The sequence below is a fragment of the Pongo pygmaeus genome, chromosome 5 (assembly GCF_028885625.2).
Source record: "Pongo pygmaeus isolate AG05252 chromosome 5, NHGRI_mPonPyg2-v2.0_pri, whole genome shotgun sequence".
Taxonomy (NCBI): Eukaryota; Metazoa; Chordata; class Mammalia; order Primates; family Hominidae; genus Pongo; species Pongo pygmaeus.
In genome coordinates, this window is record NC_072378.2 from 159,603,429 (window position 1) to 159,617,692 (window position 14,264).

The 14,264-nt window shown below is 42.0% G+C and overlaps 1 protein-coding gene across 1 annotated transcript; it reads right to left on the bottom strand.

Annotated features, from left to right (window-relative positions):
* Nucleotides 1–2,155: 2,155 nt before the first annotated feature.
* TAGAP (T cell activation RhoGTPase activating protein) lies at nt 2,156–12,921 on the bottom strand. The gene is made up of 10 exons (XM_054491055.2): nt 12,685–12,921; nt 11,924–12,008; nt 11,782–11,835; nt 11,391–11,457; nt 9,889–10,055; nt 9,165–9,326; nt 8,536–8,645; nt 6,923–7,118; nt 5,927–6,041; nt 2,156–4,928 (listed from the first exon to the last, which is right to left on the bottom strand). Exons 2-10 carry the CDS (start codon nt 11,948–11,950, stop codon nt 3,631–3,633), a joined length of 2,196 nt encoding a protein of 731 aa, XP_054347030.1. The 5' UTR covers nt 11,951–12,008; nt 12,685–12,921; the 3' UTR covers nt 2,156–3,630.
* Between the last annotated feature and the right edge of the window lie 1,343 nt (nt 12,922–14,264).

Consider the following 14,264-nt stretch of genomic DNA (forward strand, 5'->3'; position numbering starts at 1 on the left):
AAGAGTTAAGATTACATAATTTAATTAAAAAAGAAACTGGAAACATGTAAGATCGCATCTGATGTGAGTTTCTGTCTGTTTGACCTTTCAAGAGAGAAGAATGTATTGGCGATTTTTCCAATGAGATCATAATCAGAATAATTTATCTATCAGTGTATTCTTTTAATTTAGGATAAACCTAAGGATAAACAGTGTTTGTAGCTCTTTGCACATTCTATCTATGGCCATAGGATGCGCTATGGCTATTAACTGTTATTTGCTTTGTTAGCGCTAAAAACCATAGCTGTGACTTCAGCTTCCAAGGGACCCCAGTGTAGCACAGGTGTTGTATTTGTTGCGTTCAAGTTCTGGTGCAATCTTAGTTTTGCTAAGCTCCTGCAAAAGCACCTAACTTTGGTTAACTCCCACAAGTCAACATTTCTGGAACAAGTTTTAATTTCTTTCAGTCCTCAGTAGTGCTGGTGTGTGGGTGGGGGGCACGGTGCTCAGTGTGTCAGCACAGATAATCCGTGTATCATGGGTCATCCACCTCTCCCCCTCTTTACTGGAGGAGAGAGCATCTCCCAGGGAATCAGACCTGAATTTAAGTTTAACCTCCTAATTAGGCTTTCAACCCGGTTTTACTATACACTTTGTGTCAGGTACATCTGTGATTATCCCATTTGTCATTAGTGTGGGCCCTTAGGAAGTCAATAGAGGACAGAACTCTGGTGTTCCTGGATCCTTGACTAAAGCATCATTTTAATGTCATCTAAATCTCATTATAAGCCCTAGCTCTCTGGTTATGGTGAAATATTCACATTATTGGCATATTCAAGGTATCATTAAGTAGTATTTTGAAAAACTTGGTGTTAGGGTTGAATTGTGTCTTGCCTCATCCAAATTCATATGTTGAAGTCTTAATCCCCAACATCTCAGAATGTGACTATATTTGGAGAGAGGGTCTTTACAGAGGTAAAATGAGGTCATTAGGTTGGGTCCTAATCCAGTATAACTGGTGTCCTTAGAAGAAGGGGAAATTTGGAGACAGACTCATGTAGAGGGAAGATAATGTGAAGAGACACAGGGAGGAGGCCATCTGTGCTAAGGAGAGAGCCCTGGAACCTATTCTCCCTCACAGCCCCAGAAGGAACCAACCCCGCTGAAACCTTGACCTTGGACCTCTGGATTTCAGAACTGTGAGAATACATTTTTGTGGTCTGAGCTGCCCGATCTATGGTACCTTTTACAGCAGCTCTCAAAAACTAATACACTTGGGAGCCAGGTTGGGAAAACCTATTTGAAAGGCAGATGGACTCCGTAGATAGGAGTGGGGTTACCACACCGTGCAATATTTGAAATAGTCAACTGTTACTGTCTGCACTGTTCAAAGACTAACAATGACATTTGCTTGGGCAGGGAGCTCCTAAACGTTCGTCAGCAAAGTGTGCTATTCGTTTGTGTAGAGGACTTCCAGTTTCATTCCACTTTTTTAAAATAAGGAAATTTGGGTAGGGTTTTCGTGACCCGAGTAGGGTCACACGGAGATAGGTGAGTGGTAAAGTGGGAATACATTTGTAGCTTCCTGGTTTGTAGTCTTAGTGGTCTATTGATGGGAATCCTCTGATTCTCAATAAGAAGTGGCTATTGTTAGAGGCAGAGGATTTTTTTTTCAGTACTGAAATACTTAGCACAGTGCCTGGCACATGGTAGATGCTAAAATTGTAACTATTGCTAGTAGTGACCAACTCTGGAAAAGGACTGCTTTTCTTAAGTTAGCAGTCAGGTAAGCTCTGCCCCATGAAATTTATATATTATTGGGGCTTAATAAAGTATTTTTATTATTTATTTTATTTATTTATTATTTTAATTTTTTGAGACTGAGTCTCACTCTGTCACCCTGGCTGGATGGAGTACAGTGGCACGATCTCGGCTCACTGCAACCTCTGCCTTCCAGATTCAAGTGATTCTCCTGCCTCAGCCTCCCAAGTAGCTGGGACTACAGGCACCCATCACCACACCTGGCTATGTTTTGTATTTTTAGTAGAGATGGGGTTTCACCATGTTGGCCAGGCTGGTCTCAAGCTCCCGATCTCAAATGATCTGCCCACCTTGGCCTCCCAAAGTGCTGAGATTACAGGTGTGAGCCACCACACCTGGCCCATCATTAAAGTATTTTTAATATTAGGTCTGAGTGTGCGGCCTTGAGCAGTCTATTTTACAACATTATTAACTTTGCACATTATTGATAAATCATCTCTGAAAAGACCCAACAGAAAATATTTCTATAACAAATCAGAAGCATGCATGATATTTTATTTTAAAAAGATAAAATAAGGAAAATTGAAGTCGAGCATCTCTAAGATACTGGATAAATATCTTAATAATTGAGCAGTAAAGTTCTAATACAGTACAAACATTTTACCATTATGTTTGCCAATAATTAAGCAAACTGAGCATCATAAGAATGAGATGAGATGTAAAATTACTGGAAAGTTTAATTCACTAGAAATGAGAAATTTTACATTTGTTACATTATCCTGTATTTGTGTACTAAATTTTTCTGGCAGAATGACTGCTTGCTGAAAAAAAAAATGGTTTAAAGTAAGTGCTTTTTTTATGGTTTTGCAAATTCTGGAGAACAGGGACTGCTTCTTCCTAAACAAGATCCCCGGTCTTGCTATTAGTCTAGAATAGTGAATTAGTCTAGAATATATTCAATAAATGCTTGTTGAGTGAACCAATATGTGAATGATTTTCTTAGTGGATTTCTATTAATTGAGGGAAAGGAGTTAACATGTCAATAAAAAATGAACGTTTTTACTTTCAAATAAGGAAGGCAATTTATTGTAGTGAAATTACATCGAAGTTTTATATATGACCCCCAATGCATATAAAATCATTTACCTCCACATTATAGGATAGGATATCATGAACTACAAAGAAACTCAAAGTGCTATAGATGAGTTAATATTGATGTAATACATTTTCATTAATCTACCCAAATTTAATTGGATGATTGAAAGGACATGTTGAAGTGTTTTTCATGATTTTTGCTATGGCCCCTGCTTTTACTGGAGTTTTTAATGCCTTTGATGACTCCAGACACTCAACTCTGTTCCTTGCAGTCTGTTTCTTTCTTCTATGGTGGTGATTAGTTATTGCAAGGCTGCTTATATAGAGTAATATATAGTTTACTCTGGTATGGAGTAAACTTATACCAGAGATTTAAACATTTCTCCCTAAATGGAGTTTGTGGAAAATGTGAAAATTGGCATGACATTTGAGGCCACATTAAAAAAGCAAAGATAATTTTTAAACACTAACCAAGAGAAAAGTGCCCCAGGAAGCAAGGAACAGCAGTGTACCTCACTGCAAGTTCACAAACGTGTGCAGGGATCATTAGACATTCTTCGCACCTAACACCTTATCTATAATACATTTGATACATTTTTACATATTGCACAAATCCAGGTACACAGACCATCTGATGCGCCGTGGCCATGGTGTAGCTATCCTCACTGAGGAGGGCTTTCCACAACTTTCTAAAGGAGCTTATTCAAGACCTTTTAAAAACAATCTACAGGCAGTTCTTTACAAGTCTCATATTTACAGCTAGCACAAGCTATGGCATGGCGTATGGCCTCCCTCCTAAATATACGATTCTTTGGCATATTGGAATTGGTCAGCCTCAAAGACCGGCTGGCTACATCGTCGCACGAGACAGTCCCGCTTACTCCTCTGCACGGACTCGGAGACGGTCCTCAGCAGGGGGAGCTCAGGTCTCCCTGGGCCAGACACGTGCCCCAGAGAGTCCCCAGAAGTGTGGACAGTTCTGCTCTGTTTCCATCGCTCAGGCAGGGGAGAGAGTCCGTGGCCAGGGAGTGGCTCTTTGCTGCCCCTGTGTCTTGAGTCCTCTACGTGGTGAGCAGGTGGAAGTGGGGGTAGGAGGCAGTCCGCCTGCAGCATCCTCGCCCTCATGCTCCCCACGGTCATGCTCCCCACGGTCTGGCTCCCGTAGGCCGCTAGTCTGGCTGCCGGGCCCTGCATGGCCTCTTCATAAGAGGGTGGGCTTCCAGGCCTCTCCCAGTCAGCTCCTTGGAACACATCATCCACCGAGAGGGCGTGGGGTCTCAGGCAGAAGCCGCGGGCTGTTTGGTTGTGGGTTTCAGACCCATTTTCCTGCACGATTCGGCCGGCAAGCTGGCTTTCCTTTCTAACACCCCTCGGGACGTGGTCCCTGGTAAAGTCTTGCGATTTCCCAGAGCCTGCGCTGAGGTTTTTGGTCAGCACTTTTTTGTGAGGGGCAAAGGAGAAAGACATGGAGTGCTTTTTAATTTCTCGGCTGGGCTTGCCTTTTTCCGTCTTTGTGGTGAAAGACTGATGTCTGCTGAAGAAATTTCTTTTGGGACTGGAAGGAGAAGCCACGGGCGAGCTGTCAGAGGACGCGTCCAGCGAGCTGCTGGAGAACGCTTTGAGAACCAGTGCCCGCGGGAGCACCGAACCCGGGGCCAGGTTCTTGATCTTCAGGTCCACCGGCCTCTCGGTTTTGCCTTGCACTGCAGGGAAGACCTCCTCTGGAAATGGGTCTTCAGCCTCCTCACTTTCCAAATGAGAGCCTACCCGGGGCACGGGGAAGTCCCCTTCACTCTTTGTTAGTGTTTGGTTTGTCACCCGGCTCTCGAGGCACTCCTGGGAGGACGGCATGCTGGGCTCTGAGTACCTCCTATCTGGCTGTGCGAGGGAGCTTTTCAGCCTGGCCACGGTGCTCACAATGGGCTCTGGGCTGACCTCTTGGGCATCCTGTGGGCCCTCGCTATCCAAGCCAGCAGCTGTGGCCGTGGGCACCTGGGGCTGCCTGCTGGGAGAGCTGATGCCACTGCTGCTGTTGGATTCCACATCAGGGTCGTTGCTGTCGTAGGCTGAGTCATTCTGCAGGGTCGACACATCTGGGGGAAGTCAAGCAGCAGTTGAACATTTGTTTGGGTTTATTTATTTATTTATTTATTCATTTATATTTTTATTTTATTTTATATTTTTGAGATGGAGTCTCGCTTTGTCGCCCAGGCTGGAGTGCAGTGATGTGATCTTGGCTCACTGCAACCTCTGCCTCCCGAGTTCAAGCGATTCTCCTGCCTCAGCCTCCTTAGTAGCTGGGACTACAGGCGCCTGCCACCATGCCTGGCTTTTTTTTCTATTTTTAGTAGAGACAGGGTTTCACCATGTTGGCTAGGCTGGTTTCGAACTCCTGATCTCAGGTGATCTGCCTGCCTTGGCCTCCCAAAGTGCTAGGATTACAGGTGTGAGCCACCATGCATGGCCATTCAGGTTCTTTTAGAAATGAACGTTGCTACAGTTTGCCCTGCTCCTACCAATCAGGGCACTAGGTGATTTATTAGCAGAACTACTTAGGGGCTTGATATGACAAGAAATATATCACATGAAAAGTTTGTTTCTTTCTGAATTTATTTTGACATCAGAAGAAAAATAGGGAAAGGAAATGAGTAAAGGAGGGAGGAAGGAGAGAAAGAGAGGGGAGAATAAGAAAAGAGAGAACAGCATTTCACTGAAAATGTATTGACCTTAATTCTTAAAACTGCTCCTTTTACTGGACCCATTTTCATTGTGACGGAGTCATATCCCATGAAGTGGAAACAAAAGTTTCTCACTCCAACTCTAGAGCTAAAGATAGCTTAGTGAAATCAGCAGTGATTTGCGATGTACACTGGGAAGGGGGAAAGGCTATCTGTGGTCTGAGGAGGCGCTGCAGGAAAAGCCCAGAGCAGGGTTTTCATGTTTAATGACTTCCTAATGGACTGGAGTCTAGTCTGACTCGGTGATTTGTGAAGGTAACTTCTGCCTCAAATATCAGAGATGCTTTACATGACTGGCAGACTGGCATGAACTTTTCCCTACAATCGTAATCAAATGATAGCACATTCCATACCTGAACCGTCAGTGTGCTCCAGGGAGTCATCAGAAGTGATACTGGAATGCACTGGAATGTTCTCCCCAAATATTTCAAAGCAGTTATCAATGAGGAATTCCACCAATGTCTTCACCTGTGAGGAAAAGTAAGCAATTTGTCAGCTTGAAGACTTTTTTTTTTTTTTTTTTTTTTGGGGAGGTGAGGAAGAATGGGGACACTGGAGTCAGGTGCCAAAATGAGAATCTGAGATCTTTATGTGTCTGAGAAGAGCATACAGAAATTTGGTAACAATCAGATACTTTTTTTTTGAGACAGGCTCTCACTCTGTCACCAGGCTGGAGCGCAGTAGCCCGATCTCAGCTCAGTGCAACCTCTGCCTCCCGGGCTCAAGCGATTCTCCTGCCTCAGGCTTCCGAGTAGCTGGGATTACGGGCGCCCGCCACCACGCCTGGCTAATTTTTTCTATTTTTAGTGGAGACGGGGTTTTGTCATGTTGCCCAGGCTGGTCTCAAACTCCTGAGCTCAGGCAATTCGCCTGCCTTGGCCTCCCAAAGTGCTGAGATTTCAGACGTGAGCCACCGTGCCAACAGTCATATACATTAAAGTTAGATACTCCTTGGTGTTTTGAGACGTGCATTTTAAATTTAAGAACTTAAAAAAATTTAAAGTATTAATAAAATTTTCATTTAAGTAAGTAGTTTCCCAGATTGATAGACTGATAGACTGTGATGTACAAAACACAAAAACAAAAGGGCTTTTTTATATTGGGAGAGAGTGATGTAAACACTCGCAGTACTTGTCTGTCTCACAGATGACCGAAAACACAGATTTATTCAGTTTCATTAGATACATGTATCTGAGAGAGTGGAACTATGACAAAAGCATTTTGCATTTTATATTTTCACTGTGATTCGGAGTCAGTTGGAGACATTCAGAAGCATTTTATTGCCTGGACTTGGCAAACAGATGGTGAGATCATAAGTTGGAGATTTCTCATCAGTAAGCAGAACAAACCTTGTTGTTCAAGTCCTTCTGGGCTTCAAATGACAGACTCTGGTCATTCTCCAGGGTGAGCATGTTGGGTCCAATGCAGATGGCCAGATTGCTGGAGTCCATCCTGTTCACCTCAGAGTTCTTGCTAATGAGGTGCAGCACATAGACCAAGTGCTTGAGTAGCAGGAGGTTGGGCCGGGGGAGCTTATCTGCAACCCTGGAATAAAGTGAAGGGATGTTAGTTTTCAAAAAGGCTAATGGTCTTCAGTGTAGCAAGCTGAGAGTTTCTGCCAAAACCAGACTTCCTTTAAAATGAGGAAGGTGCATTTTCACAAGTAATATTGTGAAATGCTCATTCAGACGCTTCCAGTGGCAACTGACACAGAGTGAGACTGGTTAACCACAAGGTCTTGAGGAGCTAAGAAACTGGCCTTTGTAATTGGGGCACCAATAACACAGCCCTTTATTATTTATACAGAGCTTAAATTATGAAGCCAATCTGCATTAAACACCATAGTTTGCCTTTATGTTTAGGAAATAGTTTTGTTAAGTAATCATTTAGCCATGTAGAATTTCTTTCTGTTTCTAACACGGCTAGACTGGTTTTCTTGCCTTAAAACAAAGACAGAAGCAAAACTATAATTACCAAATGAAGATGACACATTTTTACAACATTCTGAGAAATCTTTATGAAGACTAAATCAGTTTCTAAGGGCATATTCATAATAAGGCAGCACTTAAATTGCAACATTGTTTCTAATGATAAGAAATTATCATTAGATAATTTAAAGTCTCACTTTTTCAAAAATGAAATGGTGATTATTTTCATTTCTCAGAAGGAATTGTTATAAAAATGCTTTATGTCTAGGTAGAAACTCATTGTGATAATCTTAGAATTTTCATTTTGGGACAGACATTTTAATGTCTTCAATTCTATACATATGTCATTGAAAGTATTTAGCCATGTGGGACAATTATAACATTTAGATAAACTTTCATAGGATGTGACAACCATGCTGACATTTCAAAGCTTGGGTTTTAGAATTCTCTAGTCACTAACAGATCACACTTTCCATTGCATATGTTATTATTTTTACTGTCACTGGAATTTGTTATTATACAGTTTTCATTTGGGTTAATTATAAGAAGATGAAATATGCTATGAAGTTTTATGAACAAAACAACTGACCCCTACCACACTGTCTGGCTGCATCCTGAGGGATGTTTTATGGGAGAACTGTTGCCTTGCATGACACCAGTCAATGTAGCTTAAAGATAACCCCAAATTCCTACACTTTGCTGGTGAGCCTGTGTTAAAGTTCTCAGGTCTGATTTTATCTCATACCTTTTTGAACATCTTACATTTTTAGACTTCCCTACCTCCTGGGATTTGTGAGGATTGAAGTTCACTTTCTACTTTTTGAAGAAATATTTCATTTGGCTAAAATTAAAATTCAAAAGTCCAGGGCACCCTCTGGTTTTTATTCTGGGAGTGGATGAGCAATTCCACTCGGATTCCCTAAACATCACAATTCTCATGGAACAGGGATCATGAAGCATTTAGAAAGCTGCATAAAGAATCAAAAGATGGAGGCGATGCGGCCTGGCAATCACTGATGACTTTGATGACTTACTGTTTCAGGGCCTCGATTCTGTCCTCCTCGTCCTGCATCTCCAGAGCACCCATCCACTCCTCAAAGAGGTCGCTTGAAAGTAGCTTCCGGGGGATACTTCTGAGGAAGTCCTGGGGGATGAGAGCGGGCTGTTGGCCTATTGGTACTGTATGATGTCCCATGTCCTCGTTTTCACCTGGTTTTCGTTCCATCGCAGGGTGCTCTATGCTTAGCCCATCATAGATTGTGCCCCTTCATTCCTGCATTTGATGAATCCAGGGAACCCTCTCTCCAACACCCTTGGCCTCTCTGCAACTTTCTAACATCAGGCAGAGTCAGAGGCACCATCCCCAGGTGGGTGTGTTCTGAGGGGCCACTGGGATTTTGGTGTATGGATTCTGCCATGGAACAATCAAATTGCCCGTACTTGGCAAAGTTTTGGGAGAGCAGAATGCATCACTTTCTGTTGGAATCTGAGGTCACAGAAACAGAGGTTTCTTACTAAATAAATAAAGGGCTTAATGAAAAAAATTAAACTCCAAGATCAGTGTACCTTGCTGTGTGGGGAGAAGAGCCTATTTCTTGCATCCTGAGAACGAGCGTGTCAGGGGCCCTTGGCAGGTTATTTGGCGCAAGTGTGTTGAACTCACCTTAAAGACCACAGCGAGGAGGTGCACGGGGAGCCTCTCCAGATCCACCACATCCCCAGAGTTGAGCTCCTCCTTCAGCTCCTTGCGGGCTTTCTCGTTGGCTGCTCTCCTGAATATCCCTTCTGTTGAAGGGCCTTTAAGGCATAGAATAGTGAGAATGTCCTAAAGGAAACAGCAATAGGAACAGGAAAGGGTTACCCTTCTTCTCTAGTATACTGAGATAGTCTTAACAGGAATATTGATGTCAGATTTTGCTTTCAGTCCAGTTGCTATCAATGGCCTTCCTCAACCCTGCTATTTTTCTAAGAGGAGGCAAATTGTGAAAGCTCTAATTTTGCACTTTCTAAAATCACTTTGGAGCTCTCTCCTTTCAAATACTTCCATATGAACATTGGATTTCGGATCACAAAGTCTATATTCTGTTTCCCCCTTTTGAGTTTTCAGAAGCTACAAATCTTCAGCATTCTTCACTCTGTGAAGTCAGAGAAATGGAGGCACCATAGCTCTGAGCTCATTGGCAAATACAACTAATTTCAATTTCTGGAATGGAAGCAGTCAGATATTCTTCTGACTGCACGCGTATGTGGGAGGGCCATGTCGAAGAGTGGAAAATATGGAAGATCAGTCCCTACAAACTTAATAGGAGAATGACATTCAGATTTCCCAAGTATTTTGCATGTCCAGCTGAAAACTGAAGTAGGTTTATGAGAGAATGCACGCCTACCTGGATGGGTCTGGGGAGTGTGTCACTGTCACCACAGATAATTGACAAGGGCTGATCAAATAGCGATGCTTTCAAGTCTGTCTCCAAAGCCCCAGAAAAATCTGATGCAGGGGAGAGCCTTCTCATGAGAAAGGGCCAGGACAGCACCTTCTTTCTCTTCTTAACTTCTACAGCCAAGAAAACAAGGCAACGAGAAAAATTAGACTACAGTGTTAATAAGCAAAGATCCAGGTAAGAAAATGGGTATCGTTGGCCACATAATGTAGTCTATAGTATGCGATGTGAGAAAAATAATTTTGAAAACTTGAGAAAGCAAAGGGCGTGAATCTTAATCTAGAAAAACCAACCGATAAACAACCACACTGTTACCAGGGCAACCAGTTCCCTAAACAGCAACACCAGGGTTCCTCAAGGCCTCCACCTTTCCTGTTTTCACTCTTTCCAGCTGTTTGCTACAGAAAATTAGCAAAACCTAACTGTGCTGATCATAAACAACCATCTTAACCTACTGGCCTGAATAACTATAGAGGAAATTTCTGATATGAAATAGATTATTTTGATTTCCTCCTTTAACTGGCGAAGAAAACGAAACTTAAAAGGTGAGGAAGTGACTTGCTCAGTATCTTTTCGAAGGCACAGCAGGGCTGGCTCCAACCCTTTGCAGCCACGCAGGCACTCAACAGCCACTAGAGGGAGCTAACACCATTCTTCCTTCCAGGTGACTGGTCACCTGGGTTTTCCAGGTTGCTGCTTTAGGACAGAGGCAAATACGAATGGCTGCGGGAAGGCTTGAACCTAGATCTGGCAACTGGGAATTATCAGCAAAACGTTATCAAGATATTCTGTCCTTCTGAAATCCACAAGATGTGTGTGCAATGGATATTGCAATCTCAAAAATTTCCTTCTTTCTTTTCTTTTCCTTCCTTCCTTCTCTTTTTTACTAATTATAAAGGCTGTATTTTCTAAACGCATTGGCATCTGTTTCTATACATTTTAGATTGGCAAGTGGAAGCATGATGAGAAAGAAGTGGCCTGTCTTTATGGTTCAGGAGAACTGGGTCAGGGTTACACTACAATGAAATGCATTATGAAAAAAATTGAGAGTGAATGGTGGGTCCTTTGGGATTTGAGATCAGCAACAGTTGCTTCATAGGCTCTTGGATGCATTCTCCATAAGAGAAGGAAGAAAATGGAAAAGACACTGTGTATTTTTCAAATGTGTGCATGCTAATCGTCGAAACATACATGGCTAGGAGATTGAACCGCATTAAAAACGCTTGGCAGAACTGGGGATTCTCTATGGAGAGGCTCTTTCCTCTCCCAGCACTCCCTGCTCTAGTGAGTTGGAGCATACCTCCATTTAAGGGTTAATGTTCTGCGGTCTTTAACAGAACAACTTATACAAAAAAATTCCTAGTAGAGTAAAAGCGCTGTGGTTTTGCAAACCAAGAACACTGGTTGTTAGCAGTTACATAAAAGATCAGTATGTTTTTAAAACTCACCAATGAGCTGGCAAATACTGTCTTCACTCTCACATGTTACCAACAGGGGATGTTCCTTGATATCACCCTAAAAACATTTTTATTTCAGTTAAATATAGTGATGGAAGAAACCTATCGAGTCTTTCCCCGCAAAACACACATACAACATTTTATTCATATTAAAAATGAAGTCAGTAGAGTGCATTGATGTTTTTTCTAGCTTCTAGAAGCAATATTAAGGTCTTGATTGTCATCATATACGATCCTAATTAATGTGTTTAATTTACTACGTGTGTGATGTTAATTTACTACTCTGATAATTAATATTCAACCCAAATAATATTCAATTAAAACAGAAAGTTTTCCACCTTCTCACAGTACAGATAAAAAGTTTTAAAAATTGCTTTCTTACCTCTGATTGACATTCGATTAGTGTCTCCATATTATTGGCATTTAGTGTTTTTGACTAAAAGAGAAAAAATAAAATTAGGTAAATATCTCTTGGCCCTTGCCTCTAGGAAACGTGAATGAATAAATGTGAGAGGGGCACTCACAGCATTGTGGCTGCTTCTCAGCTTCATCAGTATTGGGGCTGACTGTCCAGGGGTGGATTTCACTCCCGTGTGGCTGTGGCTGTGTCTACAACGAATCATATGGAAAGGAGTTAGGAGGGACACACATAGTAGGCCACTTTCAGCGCCACTTTGCCAAAGCACAGAGTTTGAAACTATTTATTTATTTATTTTTCTATTTTGCTATTTTTTCACTTGCCTTTACTTTGGAAAAAACTATTACATAGACAAGTTTTCATTTAAAATCAGTTCTGTGTTACCAGATGTCGTATGTTGTTAAGAGCAGCATCTGAACACAATTATTTCTAAATTATTTAAGCCAACTATCTTTACCACTCTAAACATTGTTACCAATTTATTCCGTTCCATCAAGAGATAATCTGGATATCAATTACATTAACATTTTAAATTAACATTAACTTTTTTGGGGGAGTGCTGACTATATGCCAGCTATCGTGGTAGGTGCTTTGCATGGATTTTCTCATCTAATCCACAAAGGAAAAAACAAAACATATCCCCAGGGTGCTAAAATAGTAAACATGAAACAAAGATAACATTTACAGAATTCGTACACCAAAAAGGTGCAGCCTTCATGTTGAAGCAAAGCTTTCTTTGTCCTGAGACTTTATAAAGTGAGAGCATATTCCACAGGATAGCTGTTTTCTGTTGCCTGTGATCTGAGTGACCTGTGACTTGCGAGGCAGCTTGTAATTTCTAGGCATGTTAATATATAGTGTACTTACCCTTGGAGGGTCTCTAGCCAGAGTTCTTTTACATCTGGTTAGCTGTAAAGAATGGGAGAAACAGCATAACACTCTGCTCCTTCTAGTCCACTGGGAGAGAGAGACACTGAGCCGGTCTCCCTTCACATGCTCTGCATTATAAGCGAGGGGGCGGGCAGGTGGAAATTCAGAATATTACAGAGACCGGAAAGAACATCATGGGCTGTCACACGGACGGAGCCAGCCAGACACTGGAGAGCTCTCACTTCCTCATTCCTTTTAGGGCAGCTATGTCTTTTTTTTTTTTTTTTGTCTCTTCCACTTCAAAGTAAAAAATCTGTAAACTACTAGGAGTGGAAAACATGACATTCAGCCCATAGGTGAAGGCTCTGATTAATGTCATAGGTGGGATGTGTGAACAAGAAATTGTGTTATTCTGTGCATAAACATCACTTTGTTTTCTAAAGTGGTAATTTCAAGTGCCTTTTTTTGCATCCTGTTTGGGTGCTGTTTCCCCTCCCACATGCCATCTGCTGTGTCCACTAGCACCACACGTTGATTAGCACCCCTGGATGTAGGACACTGTTACAGAACCAGAAAGAAACCCAAGACAGTCCCTTCCTTGAGGAACAATCACCGTCCAAAGCCAGGTTAGTTTCCTTTGGAAGTAGGAAGAAAACTCCCTCAAATCAGTTGTCAATATAGTAACCCCCTTCTCCTTTCTGTAACTCCTGGTCAAAAGTATTGATACTTAATTTACAGTCAGAGCAGCTGTCGTTCTGACATGCAAGGAAAACAAACAAACAATTCCTTTGATCAGACCAATTTAAAGTAGGAAAGAGATGGTGAATTTCATTTGTGGATCATTCCTTCTGCATAAGAGAATTTCTGATCTTTTCTGTAGATCAAGGGCTATATATGAAACCACTCAAATGCCTCGACACGAGAATGGATGCATACATTGTGATCCATTCACATAGGGAATGAATGTTATATAGCACTGACAATGAACAGCCTATGACTATAGCCAACAATATGGTTGGATCTCACAATATGACGTTGAGCAAAAGAAGCCAGAAGTGAAAGTGTATATCCTGTCGGCTCCCATTAATGCAAAGCACAAAACTAGCAAAAGTTGTCTGTGCTGTTGGAAGCAAGAGTAGCAGTTTCCCAGAGGGGATGGTAGTGACTTCCAGGGGCCAGCAGGGGCTTGGTGATGGTCCATTCTTGATCTGGGTGGTGCTAGGCTTATGTGCACACTTCCCTATTTATGTTTTCAATAAAAAGTTTTAAAATAACTTGGCTTCATTTATCATCAGCATCTTTAATTTTAAGACTTTTCCATATTGTCAGTTCTTTCATCATTTTACTGAAAGGAGGTGATTATGGGGCAGACTTTGGGAAACTGAAGCACAGAGAGGTCGAAATTTGCTCTGTAACTCAGCGGCTCAGTGGGGACCTAGGGACAGATCCTAGTTTTCAGGCTTCCAGCTTGGCGCTCCCTCTCTTAAAGCCACCACAGTGCCAGAGTTCACCCAGCATTTCCCAGGGCAGCTGTAGAGGCCACCAGTCTTTCAGCATCCCTCTCCTGCCTTTATAAA

Bases quoted from the DNA above. Each gene is read 5' to 3' on its own strand.
- TAGAP (XM_054491055.2), bottom strand. From the start codon at position 11,950: ATGAAGCTGAGAAGCAGCCACAATGCT. The intron at 10,056-11,390 runs GTGAGTTTTAAA...TCTTGGCTGTAG, and splicing joins CAGTATTTGCCAGCTCATTG to AAGTTAAGAAGAGAAAGAAG. The intron at 6,042-6,922 runs GTTTGTTCTGCT...TTTTCCTCACAG, and splicing joins AGAAGGACTTGAACAACAAG to GTGAAGACATTGGTGGAATT.